General features: G+C 37.1%; 1 protein-coding gene across 5 annotated transcripts in view; it reads right to left on the bottom strand.

Moving 5' to 3' along the window:
• NAALADL2 (N-acetylated alpha-linked acidic dipeptidase like 2) overlaps nucleotides 1-25,766 on the bottom strand; it is a 497,171-nt gene continuing 471,405 nt past the window's right edge. For all 5 annotated transcript variants that reach the window (XM_080409532.1, XM_080409535.1, XM_080409533.1 and 2 more), the window contains one exon: nucleotides 1-24,738. In XM_080409532.1, coding sequence (XP_080265658.1) covers nucleotides 24,540-24,738 — 199 coding nt within the window. In that variant the 3' untranslated portion in view covers nucleotides 1-24,539. The remainder of the gene's footprint in view (nucleotides 24,739-25,766) is intronic.

The raw sequence follows: 25,766 nt of genomic DNA, 5'->3' as shown, positions 1-25,766 counted from the left end.
ATATATATATATATATAAAAATAAAGCTATATTATTTTCATTGCTAGCTTACAAACAGAGATTATAACAAACTGCATATAAGACTAGCAAGTTAGATTTCACCATATTTTCAGAAGACTGACCTCTTTTTCCTGCTATGATGGTAACTCCTCTGTCCGTCCCTTTCTCATCAGAAGAAGACGACTTCAGCCATGTAAAAGAAAGTCAGTGATTGATATAAGTATCATACAAAACGTGACGCGTCAGTGGTTGTGTGGGGCGTTGGTGGTGAGGCGTTGCAGGGGCGGCTGTGAGGGGAGGCTGGGCCGCCCTGCACCGGACACAGCCGGTTCCGAGCGGCCCTGCCGCAGGCGCGGCTGGAGGCTGCAGTAAGGCCTCAGGGAAAGCATATTTAATACAGGGCACAGTGCTGTCCAGCAGTGAGGGAAAGGTGTGAGCGAGCCCTGTGAGCAGCCTGGCTGGGGAGGAAGGAGATGCTGCTGTGCCAGAGGAGGCTGTTCCCAGCAGCGCTGGGGAGGCCGCGGTGGAGCAGGTAGGCACCCGCGGAGGTCCCCATGGCGGAGCAGGGAAGAGTGTGAGGCGGGAAGAGCGGCAGAGAGGAGTTGTTGTAAACCAACCGCAACCCCTTCCCCAGGCCGCTGAGGCACCCAGAGGCATGTTAGCAGGGGGGAGTGATGTTGAGCCTGGGAAAAAGGGGCAAGAAGAAGGTGTTGTTTTAATTTTTGTCATTGTCTCCCACTATCCAATTCTATTTTAATTGGTAATGTATTAATTTTCCCCAAGTCGAGTCTGCTTTGCCTGTGACAGTAACAGGTAAGCGATCTCCGTGTCGCTACCTTGACCCACACAGCATTTTCACCTCATTTTCTTCCCCTGTCCTCGTGAGGAGCCGGAGCAGGAGGGCTGGGTTGGGCACCTGGCCACAGTTCAAGGCCAACCTGCCATCACAACAACAAAAACTGCAGAGCTGCATGAAGAGTGTGTCTTGGTACAGCGACTTGTGAAGGAAGGGCTCGCGTCAGACTTGGATATCAATTGGAGTCAGATAACCTACCTTACTGTAGCAACTAACTTTCATGCATTGGTATACAATTGATCCATCAAACATTTTAAGTAAAAGAAGGAAGTATTTTATTTCCACTTACAGGAAATTATATCATAAAAGCGTGCTAACTTTTCTGGAATAAATCCTTTGAATTGTTAGACTACTTTTTCCACATTTGCACCCACACCAATTTTCTTCAGGACAGGAAATTTTGGAAGATCAATAAAGAGAAATCAAAGGGTTGTTTTTAATAGTCTGACGCTTAGAATAGCTGTATAATATTAAGTACAGTTGACACCAATCATACCTAGACAGCAGCTGAAAATACTCAGTGCAGAGAAAATACCACTTTTCTGCCATGCCTTGGTCTCTTTTGTTAAATCTGCTTTCAGACTGCCAGGATGAGCTAACAAGGAAAAAAGAGTAGAGGAAACTACCTGGTTTGTTGTTTTGTTTTTAATATTTTTTTTAAAAAAATATTTGTCATATACTTGTGCTATTTCACCAGCAAGTTCTGAAACCTTGCCCTGAAGCTGCTCACTTAGGACCAAATGCTTTCAGTAAGCAGTACAGTAGTCATCGTAACTGGCAAGCCATTCTGGCAGCCATGGCGACAGAGGATATCAGCTGCAAATTACATTGCAGGCAGGATTACAGGCAAATAACATTTTTTTAGTCCATGTTTAACTAAATTCACCTTTGCCCTGAATGTTACTGATGAGAACCTACACGCAAGGCATGAGGGAGGGTATTCCAATCAACAGGAGAAGTACTATCATTAAGGGCCACGGGAATCAGTCCATCGGTTCACTCCTTTCAGAGTACCAAGTGAGAAGCTGAAGTTCATTAAAACTGTAGCTTTGCCTTGCTTGGCTGGAAATTACAATGCTGCATTTATTACATAATGTATTCCTCTGATGTATATTTTACTTATCATAGATCATGAATTAATAGAGGCATGATTTTAGATAAAGGGATGGAAGGTAAATGTCAGCAGATGATAATATTCTCTGTATCAACATAACTTCTCATGTTGACTCTGCAGAAACTTCCCTTGAGGCTAAATCTGGCAGGCTGTGATTTGTGAAACAGTTTAAGGTGTATATTTGATAACCAACTATCCTAATTAGTTCAGTCATTATCAGTCTTCTTGATAGTTTTGGTTTCATTCCAATATCTATTGATGTATATGAGAAGGCTCTGTTATTATCAAGGGAAAGCAGGTCATATTTCAGACTAACTGGCTTTCAATAGCTGTCATTGGATCATTCTTAAAGAAATGCAAAGTTCTCAGCTCTAGAAAAACCAAGGACACTGACTTAGGCCTCTGGTTCCCCACCCTCCAGAGAGCCCCAAGTGATCAGGATACCAAAACATGGCACATCTAACAAGCTTTCTGGCCATCTGAGTATTTATCACGGCATTCAATCTTGAGGATGGTAGTAGGATAGGCTTGAATTCAAGTTAGTAATGTTTCCTCTCCCTGACAATTTTATTCTAGCTTCTGTAAATAAAAATAACTATTTCTTTATTCTATTTTTTCGTATAATTCATCATTACTGTTAGGCTACTTTGTGTCTTTACTGCCTTTTTTAAAAAAAAATCTCTATCTTTTCATGTCTCTCTTATTTTTATATTAACAATTTATTCTTTCACCAGATGCAAACCATTTGATGTTGCTAAGCTCACACACAGCCATTGTTATTGTTATCAGTATTAGTAATGGAATCATTATCATTCTCATCACTAAAAGCTAGCTCATTATCTGATAAGTCAAAATTTCCTCCCAAAGATTTTGAGGTATTTGCTTTTCCTCATTTGTATTCTCAGAAGTCATTTCTTTCTCACTGGCTGGAGATGAAAATGTACCTTCCATAAGTAAGCTGCCATTCTGCTCATTATGCAGCTTTGATTATTAATTTTTCTTTTCTCCTTTGCAGCACAAGAATGATTGCATTTTTAACTGGTTGATGACTCCCAAGGGATTTCCTTTGAAAAACAGCTACTAGGGGTTAAGGTCTGATTAGGTGGGCTTGAGACAACTCCTCATACAACTACTAAAATCCATGGGCGCTGATAAGAGTGACAGTTGAACCACAGCATCGGCTGGTGGGTGGCTTCTTGGGGAATACACTTTGGCAAGAACTTGAGATAATGATACCGGTGACAAGATGGCCTTTCACTAGGGCAAAAGATGAAAGAACATTTCATTTCTTTTTCACCCTGCTTTCTCACCATATTGATTTGGCCACAATCTAGTCCAAACACCTATTAGCCAAGTTAGTTGCAACAGCTCAGACAAGCTTTTCAGTGTTTGCTTTCACTCTGCAAATGGGTGGCTACTTCTTCTGTTAATAACCAGTTCTGCGGATGTATATGCTAAATTATTCCCTGCTGTAGACTGTCAACTCCATGGCTACTCTTTTGTCATCACTAGTCAACTGTGCTAGTGCAGAATATTGACTGTCTTCATATCTATCTGCAGGGTAAGGTTATAGTTTGTCCAGCTTTCTTGTATCTGGTTTTGTTTAGTCCATCTTTGATTTGTCCTTGACACTATAGACAGGGTGAGATTTACTTTTCAAAACTGCTTGTTTGATATGGGAATCCTCTTCTGATCTTTCACATACATGGTTCTCCTCTTATGAAACACTACTTCATTTTGTAACTGGGGTCAAGAACAGACGTCTCCAATAAGAAGTGCCAACACATCAAATGTGCAGGATATTTGGAAAGAATATGTAATCAGTCTGGGGCAGAGGGAGAGCTGTTTCATTTTTGTTACTCTGGTTTTGTTCTGCTTTTCTCTCACAAAGAAATATTTCTGATGATGAGGTACAGAAAGCTACCTGATGTGTGAGCTGTAAGTGGCCTTTTAAAATTCAATTAACTTTATTTTATGGGATTCATGTGTTTGTAATATCAAGGAGTCACATTACTGAAAATTAGTTTCAGTAATGCTCTTCTAATATTACTGCACAGCTATTTGTTCCCAAATGGAAAGAAAGCTAATTACGGGACTTAGTTTTTCACACAGCTGATACTGCTTTACCCATATTCCCTCACATGACATAAGATTATGCATGCATGTTACTAAATCATATTTTAAATCTGAGATATCTGACTTCTTTAGTAAACAAAGCATGTCTATTTGCTTAGCCAGGGACATTCACAGCCAGAGAAAGAATTTAGATTCCTGATTTCCATTTATCTCTCAGACTGTAAATTCTCAACTTTAACACATATTATGCCTAGAGAAAGGCCTTTGCATATGCCATCCTGGCACCATGGCATCAAGCAACAGATCTCTCTAAAAGCCTCATATACCAAACTCACCATTTTCCCCCAATGTATGGAGCAAAGATTACTTAATATTTAATTCAACCAGCCTTTTGGAAGAGAAGATTGGAGCCATGTTTTAAAGCTTTAAATTTTGCTTCTTCCCAGAAAATAATACAAACATTTTAAGGCTCTGGAATATTTTCACAGATCTTAGAGCTCATTTCTCAATTTGGAAAAAGCCTGGCTTTAAAATGTCACACAAGTATTTTCCCTACAACAGAAATGTCAGTATTATAAAATAAACCTGTTAAAAATAGATTTAATGTATGGGAACAAAATTAATCCATTTCAAGGCCATTGGGGTCACAGTCTGAGTGGGAAGATGGAAACCGAGGAGTGATAATTTTTAAAGATACACAACAAACATGTTTCATTATCACTATATTGTCTGAACCAGAAAAAGGCATTGGATTTTGTTTAATGGGAGTTTGTATTTTCTTTGCATGCTGCTGTATATTGCAGGCTGGTCAGGGTGAAAAATGAAAAATTAAAAATGGCCCAAACTATGGCAACTGAACTTCAAATTTATACCTACTTTAAGAAGATGCAAGACAGACTGCATACAGAATGTTATGCATCTTCGTTCATTTCAGACAGAGCTGTAACAGATTATAGGTTTTTAATAAAAAAATCCGTATGTAATAGACACATATAACTTCTCTATTTTTCATTACTGGTCAATCTGTAGAGTATACTATGCTAGCTAAATTACCTATGTTGCATGAAAACAATGTGAAACAGAAAAAAAAAAGTAATACAAACCAGAAAGAAAATTATTTTCTTTCATTTCTTCTCTCATTTTATTCTTCTGGCTGTTCTGTTATAGGGCAGAAAAACTGGATGCTAATTACACCTCCTCCCCCCCGTGACCAATAAAGAGATAACACCTTGCATTTACACAGTTTAACAATTTTCATGGGAAAGAGATATTGAGGAATTCAGAAATTTACAGGAACTACACATATATTTGTCATAGGAAGCAATTACCTTTATAAAATTAACATTGAATCTGAAAAAGTGCCATACCACATCCATGTTTAACTATACATTTTAGAGGAAATCTAATCTACTTCGAAATTTTCCCAGAACTACAGAAAGGAGACTTGTACACTGACCTGAAGGACACTGCCCACAGTAGCAGAATGCTGCCGGGTTCCCCGGGATCTCTTGGGCACCTGCTGGTTGTTTTGCCTGAGAGATAACACTCAACAGAGAATGCAGTTTGTTGTAGATCACAAGCCAGTTCTTCACTGGAACTTGGTAATGACTAACTGATACCTAGTCAGCTGATATTTTAAATACCAGTGACATTAATTTCATCCCTCAATTCTTGTAAGGTCAGCAAATATTTAATGTGACAAAGCAGTTTCAATATGAAATTAAGCACAAAGCAGTGATATATTTTTTTTTTTTTATTACATACCCAAAATGATCGGGGAATTAAACAATTAATTTTTCCTTTTATTTTATCTGAGCTAGACTAAAACACATTTTTGGTGTTTCTGCTAATATTGCCATCATGGAATTAACAAAATTCTTACCTACGTATACTAACAGCATGAATTAAGAAATACAACAATGCCATATTTGTTACTGACTGGACTCCCTACAGGTGATTGAAGAGTTCTTGAAAATACTGAATTTAAAGACCTTCAAGATTGATATCTTTCCAATAAAAACCATCTTTTTCTTAAAACTTTTCAATAAAGACACAACATCAGAAAATTACAACCATTCTTCTTCTCCTAACAGTGGTAATGTGACTGTAGCAGAACACATTTTCAAGGATTTTAGTTGTCTGCTACTCTTTTTGCTCATGGAACATGAAAGATTTTTGAGTTAGATATCTGAGTTAGATTTAGTACAGAACAATTCTTAAAAATAAAGAGATGGAGATTTTGTTGATTTTATTGAACTTACCACAGGGAACATAAGATAAAAACTCTGAAGTGGGCACAGAAGACTTTGCTTATTAGCTTCTTTTGAGAAATGGTGAAAAATATTATATCTTAATGAAGAAAGATTGTAAGTTTTACAGAAAAGAGTTTCCTGTCTACCTGTAGTGAGATGATCTCACATAGGCTTTTGGGTTAACTGTATGTCAAATGTTAAATGTATGTCAAAACATATAGTCAATTAGGAAAAAAATGGAAGCCCCAAACACTTATGTCATGCAAAACAGCAAACAAATTCTAAGAGTTAGTATTTTCACTCTCAGGACAGAGGTACAGAACTGCAACCATGGCAAGTATGGCAGAGGAACCTCAGCACAGCAAAAATGTAATATTTTCCCTATGGAAGAACCACAGCAACAAAAATTGTGAGTATTCCCACGTTTGAATAGGATCATAAGTAGTTTTGAGGCACCACTGTTTGCTTTGTTACTTTCCACGGGCACTTTCAAACATGGCACTGTGGAGTTACATACCACTATGCCAGGCAGCGGCATCGGCAACTGTAGTTCTCCCAGTTTGACACCCACTTAAAGACAGGCATCTGGGATGGCGCTCATGCCACCCTGCTCTTGCTGGGTGCTCTGCCTTTGATGGCAGAATGCAGCAGGCACCTTCCTGCTGATTTAAAAAGTTCATGTAGCACAGGCCACCCTGTGACACGCAGAAAAGCACTGTGTTCCAGTGAATAGAACAGTGGACTGCAGATATTAGAGGGTTTTTTCTGAGTTCTCATGAATGGCTCTGGGCATTACATTTATGCTTAACTTCCCCACACATAAAATGGAACAATAACACTTCCTCTATATGATAAAGCACTTACCCAATCTGAAAGCCAGAACAGATCTTCATAGACTTCCAGCTGCTCCAGGTAGTGTCCCTCTGTGCTCTTCCTGTTCTGCTTTGATACAATGCAGCACAAGTTTTGGACTTTCAAGTATCATTTATAGATTCATCCACTTTTAGATTTTAAATGGCTTTTCTGTCCTTCATTTAGAGGGAAAAAAACCATGTAACACTGAACACATGCTAGAATTACTAGGAGATAAATGGTCTTCGATTTTCAAAAGTGTATTAATGGGTCAATATTCTTCTTTTTTGCCATATACAGATCTCTTTAATTATAATATTGCTACAGCTGCAGAATAATTTTGACCCCATCCATTGAGCACCATGTTTTAGTATTAATAGTTTTTGTTCTTAACAGCAATTGGGAAATACAGCCAGACATGCTGAATGATATATTCCTATCTTTACAGCATGGCTCTACTCATTCAAAAAAAAGGTAATATGAAAAAGGGTGTTAATAGAAATTTATTTCTTCATTTTTTTAAAACAATGACTAGATGTGCTTAGTGCTGGGATTATATAAATTTAATATTGACCTGTAAAAATTATTTCCCGTATGTGTGTTATAGGGTAGACAAGGCTTAAATAGGATTTATTATGCATCTCTGGACTAAGGTTATTAGCACAGCAATTTGTTCAATTTGGCATCTTTTTTTTATATAAAGTAAATACATAGCTGAACGAGTATAAATAAGAAAATGTATCAAGTTAAAGGGTAGTGTGTGGGTAATCTTCCAAGAAGTGTAATGTCTTCAATTCTAAGAAAACAGGGCTTTGGTCTAAAATTATAGTGTTGTAAAATACTTCAAATAAACTAAGCAAGAGTGTGACTTTACACAATGTTTATAGCAGGAAGAAAGGGAGCAATAGGGATGTTCTGCAATGGATAAAATGGGAGTGAACTGGAATGTAGAAACACATTTGCTAAGGTAATACAGCACTGGTTCACCAGGAAATTCCCAGGCATTGACGAGAAGAATACCACAAGGAAAGGCTTTATGCTGGAGAAATTAATCATGAGGTAACAGTAAAGTTTAACTGGACAATATTACAGAAATATTTTATTCAGCAAATAAAAGTAGCATATTATCAGGATTTTCATTCAAGTTGTTTAATAATATCAGCGTAACAGTTCATTTGAATGGGTGAGAAATAGAAAAGCAGTAATGGAAGGTGTCATTAGAATAGTGTGAAGCAACGGTGTCCTTGAAACCAATTAGGAATCCTCTGCAGGAATCTTAATGACACCAGAAGAGATATCTATGCATAAGGAGTTACAAAGAAAAGGAGAGAAACAAACAGGCTAGCTTTGAACAAATGATTTGTCTCTCTGGTTTAAAATAGAGTAGACTTCAGAATAAGTTTAGGATCTACACAATCTGACAGTTATGCAGGATGAATATAGTATTAAAATCTAAAGCCTAAAGGCTTCAGAGAAAGTCCTTTCTCTTCAAGAGTGAATCCTTCTGGCTAACTCCTGCTGTTGCAAAATCAGTGTGTTGCCATCCTATACGACACTCTTAAGGAATCACTAAGTGATCATGTTACATGATCGCTGGGAGCCACTGCCCACCTCTTCCTTTAGGATCATTATGTGTATAGGTAATCATGATTGTCAGGGCAAAAGAATTTACATGGAACGAAAATGCAGTATTTTTAACATGGAGGAAAATTCCACTTTACAAGTTCAGTTCTGGTTCATTTCCCAGCTTCTCTGTAGGTCAAACTGGCCCTAGACCCCTCTTTGCTTACCCTGAGGATGCGGGTAGGGTCCCTATCTGTGTTTTCCTCTTCCCCTTGAACAGCAACACACATTGATACACTGGAACTTTGCACAGTTCATCGACGTGACGTCTGGTCATTGCTGCCTTGGATGGAAGCCTTTTCTAGAGAGAATCACTGCATTGCAGACAACATCAGTCTTTAGAAACCATGAAGAGGCTAACATTAGCCATAACACAAGAAGTTAAATTATTTCAGTTTTAATGTAAATGTTTTTATATGACCAAAGAAACATGATGGTTATTTTGCTAGGTTTGGATATGTCATGAGTGTTCCATGTGTTTATTTATTAAAGACTTGTTGCTGCAAGTTCACAAAGTAAGCGGGTTTACTAAGACTGGACTCTGAATTCTTGCTTTAGTTGTCATGTTCTATGGTCTTTTTTTTTTTTTCTTTTTTTTTTTTTTTTTTGTGGATGGTACTGTACTTCTTATTACCTGCCTATGAGGAATTTACCTTTAAACTTATTAAATTGATTAAAATGTTTATTCTTATAGAAAAAAAATACAGCTAGTGTTCCTTGTGAGAACTGTGATATAAGAAAATTCCATTCCATGCTTTGAGCTAATATATTACTGTTCTACGCTACTGCCTAAAGCACAATCACAGAGCAAAGACATGAGAAATTTTAAAGGCTACTGAACACTGGAGATGTGAAATTAGCACTAGGTTATTTCGCATCGGTTTTTAGGTCGATCTGTAGGGGAAATGCACCGCTCAAGGACTCTCCAGCTCACATCATAATTGTAAGGTTTGGTCAGTTACCCTCTAATATAACAGGTCTGAAATATAAAAAGCCAAAAAGAAAGTAAAGCCCCCCAAAATTTCTCTGCAAACACACCCCTATGAGGTATCTTAAAGTCTGTTTCTTTTCTAATGTATCATCTTCTTTTGCTTATATCTGTTTCCAGGTACATTGATACAAAATGCTGATTCCAGCCGTTTTCACAGTTAGGCATTTCCACCCCTGTTTCTTAAAAACAAATAGAATTATTACAAAGGGTTCAACATACTAGCACCCTCCATTTCTATCAGTTTCACTGATAGAAATGAAATAAAGAAATAAAGCAGATAAAGGTGTTCAATCTCTCCAAGAACTCCAAATAAGTTGAGATTACTACCAAATGGAATCAAGTTCAATTTTGACACACTGCTTTAGTTTGCTTAATTTTAAAATAAATGCATACATGCTTATTTGAATATTACTGTGCCCTCATGCCACTTAAGCACATGGACAAGTTTATGGCTTGAAGGATCTGCCTTGCCTTACCTGAAGCATGGTATTATTTCCCCTTGAAATAATTATTGCACAATGAACGTTACCAGCACTGCAATAGAATGTGAGGAAGACTTTGTCCTCTTCTATGAGCAAAGGCTTGGCAAATGTCAGAGCACTAGGACCACTGCAGGAAAATGACATACTCTTGCACCTTCTGTTATTTAACAAAAGTGACCAGTTCTAAAGATGCTGCTGTCAAGGACAGTCCAAGAGGTCCATTGAAATGAAATTTTAATAGTAACACAGGCAAAAACATTAACTGTAAATCAAGGAGGCTGTTTAGTCCAGCCTGCCAGAAGGCTTAGACTAGTCTGAAATTTCATGTCATCTTGCCAGATTTATAATGATATGACTGGGTACAGAGTCTGACTTGCCATCTTTGATCCAATAAAATATTCAGGCACATTACTTTCAACTTTAAATGTCCAAGCCCCCTCTTTCAGAGCCAAATTCTTCCCTGGTGGCAAGAACTTCAGAGTGATTCCACTGACTTGTAGAGGCTTTTCCCATTTACTCTATAGTCAGCAGAGTGACTGTGGATTTAAACTAGTGTAATTGGGAGTAAAAGCTGGCTTTTTAAGTCTACTTCTATTTTAAAAATATCTTCTCTGTCAAGTTTCATGAGGTCAGATGTGAAGATGAATTTGTTGTTTAAGCTTCTTCCTCCTGCAGGCAAAAAGCTTAATCATTTTTTTTTCTACTGACCTTGTCTTGTCTAAAGATGAGTCAGTGAATCAAGTTATGAATGATATATCATGAAAAAATGATCTATGCCTGGTCAGATCAAGTATGATGTATTACTTAGGTCCTTGAATATTATTGCATATAAAGATTTATCCAAAGTGTCATACAATTGGTCAGGGAGAGAATTCTTAAGTCTTTGTACGTCCTCCTGGAAAAAAGAAAAAAAGCATATAACTGTTCTCTGACTAGAGACATTTTTATCTTGGCAAAAATCTCTGTCTTTGGCAAAGGCTGTAAGAAGGGCAGTCCAGCAGTTACATTTCTGTGCTGGAATGCAGGAGGTCCCAGCTATGCCTGCCTTTCTCATTCTTTGCAAGTTCCTTTCACCTTAGTTCCACTATCTACAAAAGAGAAAAACAGAAAACCTCTTTAGGTCATAAGGGTGTTGTGACACAGACCAGCTCAGAGACCCTGAGGTGCTCATACAACAAAGCAATTTATTTTTATTTAAGATTTACATGAGTAATTTCCTTTTTTTCCTAATAAATTTATTTGCTGGTTCAGTATAACTTTCTGTCTTGGCCTTCATCATATCGATTACTCATTATTGAGCCCTAACAGTACTAGAATGCAAATGCCTTCATCTCGCAGACGTTTTTCCAAAAGAATCGCATTGCAGCAACAATCAATGCCCCCTCTCATGAGATTTGATTAAAGTAGTAACAAACTTGGAAAGTAATTCCTCAGGTGGGCTACATGAGAGATCCCTGAAGTGTGTCAGATGAGGCCTGGCCATATCTCTGAGTGATCTCTGGGAAGAGAACTGGTGCAGAAAAGTTATTAAAATAAGGGAGGTGGGGTGGGGGAAGAGTTCTACCAGCCCTTTCAGCTTCACGCTGTTTCCATCCTTCTGTAATCTGATGGTTTGTGGTTTCTCTCTCCTAATGGACTTAACTTGCCTTCCCAGTTACAGTTAATGATTCCAACCTTGCCATACTGCAAAGGACCTTCAAACCACCAACTGGATCAGACCTTATTATGTAACCTGTTTTATGTCTACTTAAATTACTTGCCTATCATAGTAAATTATTTCATTTATTCTAGATTCATAAAATGATGGGTATCAACATATATAATCTGAAGGAAATTAATGTTTTCTTGAAAAGGTTGCTTTCTCAGAAATATTAATAGATGACAGAAAAGATGGGTAAATACAATTATTCTGACAAGAAAGTGTTCCTCTTGTCCTGAAAAGGCAGCATTACCAGCAGGAGCTAAATGAGCAGATGCTTATTGCATATGGATGATGAAGGCCTCATGGAAGTAACAGCAAAAACCATGAGAAGGCCAATCACCTGTCAAGTATTTAGCACTGTATTGTGACCAGAACTAAATATCTGCAGTCGGTTTACCAACTTGCATCAAACTGCAAAGCCTAGAGTCAATACCTTGGGTTGGTGAGCAAAGTACCTGAGGCGGAATTTTGCCAATCTGAAAATGCAGTTAAGAGGTGCATAGCTGGTTGGAAAAAACCATGATGCTACAACCAGTCACTACAAATTTTTCTCTCTAAATCTAATGATGAAGCATCAGTGAAGTATGCCATGGAACATCAAGTTAAATTCTACATAGATTAATAAAAATGTTACATGCCACAAATTTATGTATTGGATTTTCATAGTGTAAAAAGAATTATTTTAAAAGCTGCCTTTTTATTCCAACTGCTACTTTCCCTGCTATTTTATAATAGTGAATGATAATAAAGTTGTCATTTTACATATAGGATAATAAATTGCCTTGCTATGAATACAAGGCTATTACTCACTCATAGGGCCCTGATTATGTTGTGGTAGGAGAGCATGACAAACGCTTTATGAATGGCACAGTCCTGAAAGTGAACTCAGTCAGTGTTCATTATAGGGTCATCCTCCTACAATCTGAAAATGTGAACTTGATGTGTGAGGGTATGATCTAATTTTTCACACTCACTGTATAAGTAACACCTGCATATCAAGGTCTCCCATCATAGTTCTGCATCTTCATTTTAGATAACACAGTGATCTTTCACTTTAGGAAATGCAGTGACATATGACATATGTGGAAACTTACTCAGCTAATTTGACCATCTTTCATATGTAGTGCTATGCTGACAAACACCTGCCTGTCACCCAGGCTTGACACAAATCCATCTTTATGAATTCTTACACTGAGCCCTGTTATTATTCAGAGGAAAAAACATAAAAATACAGTTAGAAATGTCAACCTGTTCATGGTAGGTGCAGATGGTAATTTCTTTTTTCCCTCGTTTCTCTGAATGCCATATTCCAGTTTGGAATAAAACAGTTCCTTTTCGATAGATATTAGACATTTCAATGTCTGACTAGTCATCTGGCAGTACACCACCTCTCATGTTACAACTTACACCACATCCATGTAACTTGGACTTAGACCAGTTTTTACCCTTAAAGTTTCCCCCATGTGTTCTGCAACAACCTCTACAGATTTATAGTCATAGGCATTTCTCAGCCATTTTGTTTCTTCAATATTGACATAGCACTATATTATACGTACCCATTTTATTTCACTTTAGAAACTAGTTGTTTAAATTTCTTTCTAAATTGCACAACCAATACCATATGAACATTTCTACAGTTTTATGTGTTACATTTCTGTATTTTCAGCTCTTACAGTGTGTCTCTGCCCATTACTTTCTCTACTTCCTGTAGAAGATACAGTGACACAGTTCTGACAGGGCACTGTGCTCATCATCTTCCTCTCTAATCACAGCTAAGGGATACAGAAGAACACTGTATGAAACTGGTTTGCATTATGCCATATAAAAGCAGCTTATTCTTAAGGTATGACAAGTAACTTTGTTTAAGGGAGAGGCCCAGTTTTAAGTATAATACTTGCTATTAAGCCAACAACACGTTAAAAGGAAGTAAATATTGGAATGGCAATAGTTCTGATGTGTGTTCTATTTGGTGCAGGAAAAGTAACCCTTAACCCAGCGGGATAATTAATCCCTGGTGTAGCACTGACCTCAGCTCAAATATACCGAAGATGAATTGGAGGCATTGGCTAGAAACCTTAATGGATTTCTGTTGAAATAAGATAGTCAAGCAATGTCAGAGAATGATTCCATTTGTTTGAGACTGAGCTACAAACAGCAGATCAGATCTTCACTTGATGTAAGCTGACAGCTTCAAAGGAGCGATCCTGGTTTATAACACCCGAGATGCAGCCCAGAGCCTCTGCAGCTGAGAGGAGGACTAAAAGCAGAAAGAGGTTGAAGTTTGTTAGAAATAAGGTCAATGGACTGTTCAAGGTCACTGTACTGAAAGAAATCTTTGCTTTGGTGCCTTTGAGTATTCGCCTAAACGAAGGCTTTAAGGCTTTTTAAACTCAGATATTTAGACCCGGCTTATCTTATCCAGTCCTAGGATCGCCCATTCTAGTTTTTACTTGTTAGAGAGAAAATGGTGATCCAGTTGTTAATAAGTATCTCAAAATCAATTCAGCTTACAGCACCACTCTGAGAGTCACATTTATATTCTTTTCTGATGGAATATAGAAACCAACTCACAAAGCCCTGAGTTTCTCTTTCAACAACAGGATTTGCTACTATTCCTAGTGTTAAAAGTCTTAGCTATATCATATCTTGCCCTTTCCAAAATAAACAGATCACTGTGGAGTTGAACTGCTCTTACTGGTCTGCAGTGCATTCAGAATAGATTCAGAGCTGGTTAAACTGTCATCAGAGTTCTTTGGGCAAAAGCCAGCTCTCCACTGCAGGCTTTCTGGTACCTGGTGCAATAGAATCGTATTACAAGCACCTGCCTCTCCCATTGCCCACTTCTCGCACCTTTTGAACTTTCAGCCCACTGTTGGCCCCACCAGGCAGCTACCACCAACCAAGATCTGTTTCTACTCCCCTACTGCTCATCAGCCTAGTATACAAACATCTCACTGTTACAGTGTCAAATTATTCATTACATCAGTTGCATGGTTAGCATACCTGCATTTCATACAAAAAACAAATGCCTTCATAGTTACATGATCCCATAGACTCCACTCCCCTACAAATGTCCATGCTACTACTTGATGGGAAATACAGGTACAAGAAATGCCACAGCAATCTCAGAGTTAAAGAAAACAGTGAAGAGCATTGTTATATTCCCATTCTCTTCGACAAATCTGGTCTATACCAAGACTGACTACTTGGAATGCTTATACATTGAATATTTTCTATATGTGTGTGTGTGTATATATATATATGTAAAATAATTTCTTTTCTTGCTCAGACAGACAGTCAGTGAAAGAGCATAATGGTCCAACCTCCTAAGCAGAACCAGAGAAAATGACTTTGATACCCAGGCAAGGAATGTTTAGTTTTAATGACATTTTTAAGCAATATTGACTTCCACAGATCTATCAGCAGGAACTGCAAATCAGATACTTGTAAAAATTCTTTAATATACAGTTGGCCTTTATTTTCATGGCACAGGTTTACATGGCTTAAAGGAAACATATTCCTTCAGAATATGTTTCCCAAATTAGTCTTTAACATTACATTAGATATTCTAGTTAGAGCTGCACTTTGTATGGAGCTAATGTATCAAACTAGGTTAATGATCTAGCCATGATTAAAAATACTAACATGGTATCCTTTTTATTTTTCCTTTTAATATGATGCACAGGAAAGCAGTTTCAAAAAAAATCCTACACAAAATGGAAATACAATTTGGAAATACATATTCATTTACAATGAAACTACTGCATCACACCTCTCAAGTGCTTTCTAAGCACAGTAAAGCCTCCAAGTTCTCATATACCACAAGCAAAACACAGAATGCATATTTTAATGAGATAACAACTACCTTATAATTTCAGGACCTCTGAACTACAGGAAAAAGCCTCACAATATGAATTACATATAATCTGAATATTACAATATCATCAGTATTTTCAGAACTGACTGGTCTCTTTCCTTAGATAGCATTAAAGGTTGTTCAGTGGTTTGTCTTTTCCTCCCAAAGAGTCTCATCCTAAGTACTCTGAGTTTGTTCCAAAGTCTCTGTCTACTTTTCAAATTCTTGAATCTCAAAAACATACAGGGACCATTTCTTCCTACCTGAAAGACCAATTATCTGCATATCTGGGCTTTCTATATGCCAGCACCTAAAAAAGTCGGTAATTCAAAATTTACCTGTCAGCAAATTATCACATCCCAGGCTCTGAGGTTCTGCCTAGCTATTTTTTTTTCTTCCTCTTTTTTTTTTTCCTTCTTTCCATTATGTTTTAATGCCCTGGGATCCATGTTACTGAATCAGCAGCTTGAGAGGCATATGTTACAGCTCATTGGCAGAACCAATTAAAAAAAGAAAGCAAAACCAACAAAAAAGCAAATGAATATAATTCCAAATCATTCAGTGCATTGTACATTATACACATCTTCATATTCCAGTTTAATTTCTAGGAAAAATGTAACTATGGAAAAAGCGTTGTCTAATTCACAACCACTTTCACAAAATGTCTATTACTGAATTGCAGTTCACAGAGCCTTCTGTATTAACTCTCTCACGGACTGCAAAAATCATATTCGTAGTAGAAACAAGTAAAATGTGCTTCTTAATCAAAGTACGTAGAATCTACTTGCATTAATGGCCAATGTTACCTTTTCATTACACTATGTTATAAAAGCACAAATTGATACAAAGTAAACTATTTTTGCAAATAAGCTATTTTATTCAGACAACATTCTATAATGTGTTATAAAAATCAACCTTTAATTGCACATTTCCACTTAAAATGATATTTATTGGTTTCCAGGAATCACTGTATCAAGTTTATATTACTGCATGGTCCAAAACCCTAGTTACTTAATATTCTGAATTGAAAAGCTATCAATTGTGGGAACTTGATTTTACTACATGAAAATTTAGAAGTAGGTGGGATGAAGGGGTCATCATTCAGGCGTCTCACATTCTATATCACAGCTTGACAAAGATAACACAGCTTGACAGCTACTCTTTTGCATACAAAAGGCAGAAATACTTGCATATTCCATCTGATTAGGTAAACTCTGTAAGGTGTTATGTGACATAAAAATAATAGTATGTATCGAGACTAACATGATCACTGATAACAACATTTGAGTGCTAATCCTCAAAGGTACAACAATGAAGACATACATTAACATGCAGCTAGGTACGAATGCAATGCTAAAATCTGGCCTTATACAGAAGAATGTTATTTTCCAGACCTGTACTAAACCCCTTAAAGTATCTGTTGCAAGCACTGTAACTTGCATGTTTTCTCACTGTATGCAATCGGTTAAGATACTTGAATGCAAAGTGTTCCCTGAATTCATTATACTTCCTCTGGATATGGAATCACACTTGTTTTCCATTTGTGTCAGAATACCAAACCATAATATATGTGGCAAAAGCATGTTGCATATTAACTTGCATAAACTGCAAGCGGAAAACAAAGAGAATTTGTGTTCATCTGATCTGCTTTAAGTATGAAATATTAAGCATACCCTTATTTCTTCTCCAGTGGATTCATAAGATTACAACATGTTTCAGCTGTTGAGAACAGGAAATGAGACTGCATGAAAAAAACAAGCCAGTGGCCAGTCCTTTTTTCAGAATCCTCAGTATACAGACTGAAAACACCAGAAGTTTGGGAAGCACTTACCAAGCATTATATAACTTTTTAAGGACAGGGGGCAACAGTTTCTGTAGCAAGCTGACACATCAATGAGACCTATCCATCTCACCTTGGTGATCAGGACTCTGCTACAGAAAAGCTAAGCGAGGCTAAAAAAGACACTAATGAAAAACTGTGGAAATAAACTGACAGCGCAGACAACCCCCTAACATGCCACCTGTAGTAAGAGCTCGTAGCAGGTGCTAAGAGCACTCGGTATTATTACATTACTACATCACCAGTATGCTCAGGAGAGAACAGTTACAAATGGGGGAAAATTAGCAGGTCTCTGCAATACTATTAAAACGTACTTTGTTTGAACTTAGTGCTTCAAAGCATCATATTGCATATGTGTACCACTGTGTGGTAAAGGCAGCCACTCAAGCACACAATATCATATACATTAACAGGTCAGTAAAGGACCTTCTTCCAACGACCATGCTTTGAAATACCACTTTTAATTCTATCAAATAATCCAGGAATGATCAGACAAGAAGATGTTACACTCTTAACACATGATAAGCTTTCCATAAACACTAAAGGCAGCACACATTTAAAAGAAAAATAAAGAGTAAGACTTCATTTTCAAAGGCTTGTTGGAAAATAAATCAAAGAAAAAGTAGCTTGAACAAACCCCTATTATTTTTTAACAAAATGAATTGTGGATGACTAAACATATACTTTCACGTAGCAAAATAAGTTGTTCCATGCCTATATTCTGATTACATTTCTTAAATTAAGCCCTTGTAATAATTCCAGTCTATGAAGCTCATAAGAGAATGTCTGCAAACATTTGTAATAACTATTAAATCTAGATTGTAATACATCACTTGTACATACACATTTATATTCTGCCCTGTGGGTTTACTTAACATTGATCAAGAGACTCCTGCTCATTTAAAAAAAAGAAAATTAAAATAAAATCTTCCTTCTAATAATCTATATTGAGAGAGTAAAGGGATTAGACTAAACACAAATAAACAATATTCTAATAACAAATATTTTGGGAAATTCCATAAATAGTGGCTGAATTCTGCTGACCTCACTCATGTGGAATACTACCCTGATAAGCAATCATGGTAAAGTCAATCCTACTGAAAAAAACAGACCAAGTCAGTAAGCTTGAGGGGGAACAAAATCTACAGTGAATCTAAATCTGCAGGTTCACATATTCTCCAGTTATGATGACTGTGAACAAGCAATAGTAAAAGCAACCAGCAGCAATGGGATTAAAATTAGGAAAAAAAAAGTTAGGCTTGACAGCACCATACTTTTAGCAAACATATAGTCTAATTTAGATATTCTCAGATCCTTTGCTTCCTAGATGAGTAGCATCTAGGCACTGCCTAGGTTCAAGTGTGCACGGTCAAGTACATGTTTGTGCATATGGCTTGAGTCCTTATCATTCTCAATAACTTTAAACACAGCAATGCAGTATATTTACATATACAACTTTTGTATGTAGCCATTATGTAATGAAAGGTACTGGTTGGCATGCATAAGGTCAGTAAAAATTATGTGCTTACATACTACTTATTTTATTTTGCAGGCAGGTAGTAGGTAGTACCATATCTGATTAAGTTTGTCTATCATTTCTTATTCATCCAAGTTTTAAAAGATTATTTCAAAACTTTCAAGATTATCACTTGTCTACACTCATATTTTTGAGGGAATGTCCTGGGCCAGACAGACATTAGAGAAAAGAAGATAGGAAAAAATATTTTGCATGTCGCAAGAAAATCTGCTTCCATTCAATCAAGCTATGATTGAAAAATTGCTGTTTGCACATACCCAGAAGATACTACTTTGAAAGTTACAGATTATGTCTCCTTATATTTAATCCATCTGGGTCTGAGCAGGACTTTTCTACCACTTTCAGCTCTTTATTATGGTTAGCTGTACCAGGAATAAGGATCTGAACTTAAGGGAGGTGAGTTGAGAACTGGATGGGGAACAAAAGGCGTGACTGAGATCAGACGGAGAAAAGGGACGGATTAACTTGGTGGTTGGTGAATTAAAAGGGAGACTAAGAAGCGGTAGTTGGTAAGTTAATAGGATGACTAAGAAGTGATAAGGAACCAGAATGGAGACAAAAAACTAGTGGGAAAGAAAGAAAGAAAGAAAGAAAGAAAGAAAGAAAGAAAGAAAGAAAGAAAGAAAGAAAAAGGTAGTGAGGAATGGGGAAAGTCATCACATGGCATCAGGATGTGAGCAAAGCTGAATGCAGAGAATGCAGGGCGTTGGAGAAGATGGTGGCAAAGACAGTCTGATGTCACCAAAAACTATCTGGGGTGATGAAATCCTATCCGTGCACTTGTAGGCAAGCAATTTTTATCATTGATAATACCTTTAATGGACAGTAACTGTGTATTCTATATTTATGAGACATTTACTTGCCATACTGGGGTGTCTATCCCAGGTTTTGTAGATGCAGAGCTCCAACAGAAGACACCTACTATGTTTTGAACATTTACAGTGCTGCATAAGGCTAACTGTTTTCAAAATTCAGGTCCCTGGCATCTTAAAATGAGATTTCTTTCCTATCGCTCACCTTTTTGGGACTGGCAGAATACTACTAAAATGCTATCGAGCACTAAGGGGAAAAGAACATCTTCCACACTATGCTTGTTTCCTGAGATAGCAACTGTAATGTATGTCAGAGGTACCCATTTCTGAATAACACAGATAACAGCTTGTAACACAAGGCTTTTGAGGAAACTCTTCACTACTCCCTTGAGAATACAGGCCCAGACATAACTATGTTTACATATATTAATAGCTTTTAAAGGCAGAATGTCCCATACGATTATCTTGCCTGACTTTCTGCTTAACACAAGCCATAGAATTGCATAGAGCTCCTGAAGTTTGGTTAAGATTCATTCACAGCACATAGCTACACATATGCTGATGGGTATTTTTCCTCTCTGCATTTTCTAATGCAACTTTTGTTCTCGATCACTCTCTTAACGTATATAGGGATCCTGTGACTGGGAATCAGTGACCATACAGAAAGACCTTAAAAGATGAAGACATTAGTCTGTATAACTCAAAAATAAACCCCATGCCTTGAAAGACAAAACTCCTTTTACAAACTTTCCAAGATATTAACTGTGAAATCCTAGAGAGCTTGGTCAAGAGTTTTCACTGAATGAAATGATGGTTACTGTTTGAACGTTTGGAATTAAACCAATTACAATGATTTAACTACTAAGAAATATAGGGAGAGATTTGGAGAACCTATATCTATAGAAGAAGGAAACAGTTTTTGTCTGTGAGAGTGACCAAGCACTGGCACAGGGTGCCCAGAGAGGTTGTGGGATCTCCATCCTTGGAAGCTATCAGAAGTAAACTGAACCTTGTCTCTTGTGGGCAATTGGCTCTAGGTAACCCTGCTTGAGCAGGGAAACTGGACTAGGTGACCTCCAGAGGTCCCCTCTGTGATACCTGACAGATTTAACCTTTCCCCACTTCCTGCTGCAAGAACTGAGGTCAGCTGAAGCGTCTTTTTTTATACCGCTAGGCTGAAATACTTTTCTAAAGGTAAGTGAAACAGTGCAAAGTGTTTGCTGATTTTCTCATGTACTTATTATTTACATCTACATTTACGCAATGTTTTGAAGATATAAGGCATTTGCCTATTTGTATGTTTGTGTATTAGTACAGATACTGTTTTTCTTGGATGATAAAAGCAATTCACTGCCTTTTTTAAGGTTAGTACTCAAAATCCAGCTCCCATGTACTTATTATTCATCTAAGTTGATTGTACTTTAACTTCTTTACGGACTCTTTAAAATAAGCACTAATAAAATCTTATTAGCTTTTTATTATCAACTGTCTCAACATACAAATATTGCAAGCTGCAGGGATTTTCTGGTCACTGTGAGCATGACTTCAGATTACTTAGCAATCAATGCATTTGTTATACAGTCTCTGGCAGTTGATGTTTCAAAGTTGAAAAGGTAACAATTTTTTAGTATCATTCAGGCAATTTGCAAACATACTTCTGCCTTTAAGGGTGCTCAATTTATTTCAACACAATACAGGAATTAATTAAATCCAGGTAAGCTACTGTGATTTACTAACACCTTACTAAAGGATTTAGCTCATGTTCTACATCTGGCTGGGCAAAAATTCTACATTAGAAACACATCAGGTATTTAGGACCTTAACTTGCTATAAATTCTTTGAAGTCAATAGGTAGGATTTAAAAATCAATGGAAGGATATGGCTCAAAAGTGCCTTTTCCAAAGCTGTAATGGTACAAATATTATCACTGAGCACTCACTTATACAGAAGATGGGAACTTTTGAAATAAAAGCCTAGAGATCTAGAAGTGAGATGACATTGAAATCAATGCATTTAAGTCCCTAAATAGCTCATCTGATTCATCACTCCAAAAAGAATTTATGATCGTCTCTAGAATAGACAGGAATTTATAGTAGCAGTGCTTTTTATGGTGGAGCACTTTGAAGTCTGCCATTTTAGAAGTGGTCATAGAAGGACATTAGTGAGAAAACAAGATAAATGTTTTAGTGAGGAATTACACAGCTGAGCAATCACACGAGGGATACTACGCCCAACAGATTTCACCGGTTTTGCATGAGTACACTTTGGTTACATTAGAGGTGGTTTTGGTGGAACATACATACTAAGACTGAGGAAACATTTAGGAAATTTACCTGGCAGTTAAAAGAAGTGTTAATCTCTATTTTTAGTTTCTTAATGGCACCTGACCATGTATCATTTAAGACCATAGAATACTGGCTTCACAGCAAGTGAGCACTCTAAAGAAAATGTGTTACTAAATAGTTAGAAGAGCGGTCCCCATTAGAAAACACAATTCAAATGTAGTGTGCACACTCCAAATATTATCACCAAACAAACGTACGACTCAAATGTAGCTATTCCAACCACTTAAATATTACAATAGTAAAAACTACAGAAACAAGGGCATGAACCACCATTCTAGTATCAGAAAAAACTTTACTCTTCAGAAGTCAAATTCTCTCCGCAGTTAACAGAATTGGTACCAGCATTAGCAAAAGAATAATCATATACTCTTGCTTATCAGATGCCAAGTAAAGATAGGAGATAATCACGTCTAAGTTCATACAGTCACATGACTGATGTTGAACATACTCCCACATCAGTTATAGCTGTACAACTGCATAGCCCTGCCTCTGGTTAGACCTGGGATACTTTTGCCCACATTGTGATAATAACTTGCAAAGAAATGTAGCAACAGCATAGCTGTATGCACCTATTCCGGAGTCATTGCTAATAGAGGCCCATTTGCCAAGGACTTTTGGAAATAGAAACCCAGATCTGTAAACAACTCCCATTTCTTGTTATGTGAACACACACTTCAAAAAGTCCTTCAACAAATTGTGCACTTTGAAATTTTCCAGCAGGCAATTTTTTTACATTACTACAGATACTTTTTCCTTTTTTATTGCAACCTGAAATGTTTCTGTACTGTTTCCATGGCAAACTGGGTAACAATACGTTTAACATTTCTATCAAATAAATTATATTTCAATTCTAAGTATCTATATAAAATTAATTTTTTACCCTCTAACCCCAGAATCATCTGAGACTGTAAAACTCTAAACCCAATAGGGCTTAACAATTTTAACTGTTTATAGTATCAAGACCTGCAGTTCTCATGTGTGTATATTATCCCCTCAGAGGTTAGGACATTGAACCTTGTGATCCTTTCATTCACAGATGACTTCAGGCCAATGAAGTAATAGTGTGATTACAGTCTTTGTACAGGGCTTCCACCAATGCAAAACAGATTTGAGTTTTAGCCCTGCAATACACTTCATCAGCTTGTGCCTTCAGAGGTGAATTTCTGGTTCTACAGTTGGGAATGAATTTATGTTTTCCTTGTGCTTTTTTGACAATAATCCATGTCCTACATGCCAGGCACTGCTGATGGAATTGATCAAGCCTGGAATAATGGGTGGTGTAGCCAAGTGGTGGAATCCCAAACATGCTCCCAGAACTCTGAGGTCTTGTTTTCCTTTACTGCTCTCTGGAAAACTAGGGAGACCTTGCAGTGGGCTGTTTTGGTAATGTATAAGCTTCTAAGGCCTGTAGCCTTATAAGACTAGGTAGTCCTTTTATTTAACATAATGATTCAAAGTATTTTCATACAAGTATAACTACTGATTCAAACTTTTCAAATAATTTGAAATAATCACAAAATTTTTCTCTCCAAGAATTACCAGAGAAAACAACTCTTTTTCATACAGAAATGGGATAATCAAAGTTTATCTGTATTCTCAGAATTGAGGTATTTCTTGTTCCACAGGAGTAAAGATGTTGGATTGCCCCAGTAAGGTGTTTTGTACATTTCCTGATTAACTCTGGTGCTGGATACCCAAGGAAATGCCAGCTTCAACTACTTACTCTGAAAGGAGTAAGGAAGAAGATGAGTTTGCTGAGGAAGTTAAGAAACACAAAAGTATATTTAAGTCACATTATTCTGACAGAGTAGGCATGGAAAGCTCACCTGGGTATACATCTGGGGTGCCTCAGAACCAGGTCTTCAGCATATTGCAAGATGTGCTCAGTACTTTGCAAGATTGAGCTCTTAGTCATAAAAATATATTTTACATATAAAAATACAGCAGATGTCCCTCCAAAAATCATATCTTAAGTGTTATTACCTCTCATTACATTTTATACATTCAGAGACAGACATTTGAGATATACTGTGAACAGTGCAAAAGACTGTTTTATGTTTATAAAAACACGCATTGCAGTACCTTTAAGCGCCAACTGAAAGAAAAGCTGAGAAAGGTTTCATCCTCAGAGAAATTCTGGTCCAAGTTGAACTTTTGTTTAGCAAGTTGTAAACAAACATCTTAGAATGCAGAGAATCCTCTCATTTCTTTCCAGCTAAGGTAGTCTCAAACACATCAAGTCCAGCTTTGAAGTAAACCTGAGCTGAATTGATGCTGTTCAGCACCTCTGACAAGGCTGCTTGAATGGTCTCATTTGACTGATGTAGTTTGCACTGCTCCAGTGCCTTTAGCAGTACTGAAAACTGGCTTGTCCTTTCATCTAGTCTGTAAAGAATATTTCTGAAAGAAAACAATGGAGAATGGTGAACTTTTTACTCAAAATAATTCATCAGAAAGCATCAAGAAACTCTGCAAGTATCAGTCACACTTCACAGATTATACATGTTATGCACAGTAAAGCTGAACCATGGCAAACTAAAAGACAACTGTATATTTTTTATGGCATTGTAAACTGAATGTTCATTGATCTAGGTATACATACATTGAAACATTTGCTAAATCTGTCAAAGAAATCTCACATTCCTCTTTGACCATTCAAGATTTTATTCAAAATCATGAGCCTAGACCTATCACACCCCACATTAAGTACTTTCTGTCTCAGATGGATTCAATTATTCCCCTCTAAAAAAAGTTTGGTTATTACTGTGGACCCTCGACATGGTTGGGTTTTTCCCCCCTATCTGTTCCTGTTGTTTATCTCACACTTCAGAGGTAAAATTCTAGCTGCATTGAAGTCTATGGTGAAACTCCCGTTGCCTTCAGCAGAGCCTTTATTTCATGAATAACCCTTTGTGGCATCAGAACAAGAGCAACCCATCTTTAATGTGACATACTTGAAGGAAATAAATGCAACCTACAGCTGAACACTTATAAAACGAAATATATGTTTTCCTATAATACCTGCAAAACTCTTTTAATGGCTTGTATAAAAACACATGCAAAGGTAATGTTTGGTCCCTTGGAAATGTTATCTTTATGAGGTGTTGAAGTCCCAGAATGCAAAGCTTGTCAGTGATTTCAATGACACATTTTGAAGCAGGCTATAAATATTATCTAAAAACAGGTGTAATCATTATCCTAATTAGAAAACCATGTAAATATCATAAATCTCCGCCCAGGAGTTCCATTGATTGTAAACAGAAGTGAGTGAAATTTGAAACAGGAAAGCTACACATGATTTGGTGCAGGACCTTTTCCTTAAATTCAAGGCAGGTGTTCAAGGCAGGGGAGAAATTGTTTCACAGAATGAAACCAGCAAGAAAGCCAGACAACTGAGATACTCTGTTAGTAACCTAACTGCATGACAG

Source organism: Falco punctatus (genome assembly GCF_963210335.1).
Source record: "Falco punctatus genome assembly, chromosome: 13".
Lineage (NCBI taxonomy): Eukaryota > Metazoa > Chordata > Aves > Falconiformes > Falconidae > Falco > Falco punctatus.
The sequence above is the reverse complement of the archived record's forward strand: the minus strand, read 5'-3'. Positions and strand labels throughout refer to the sequence as shown.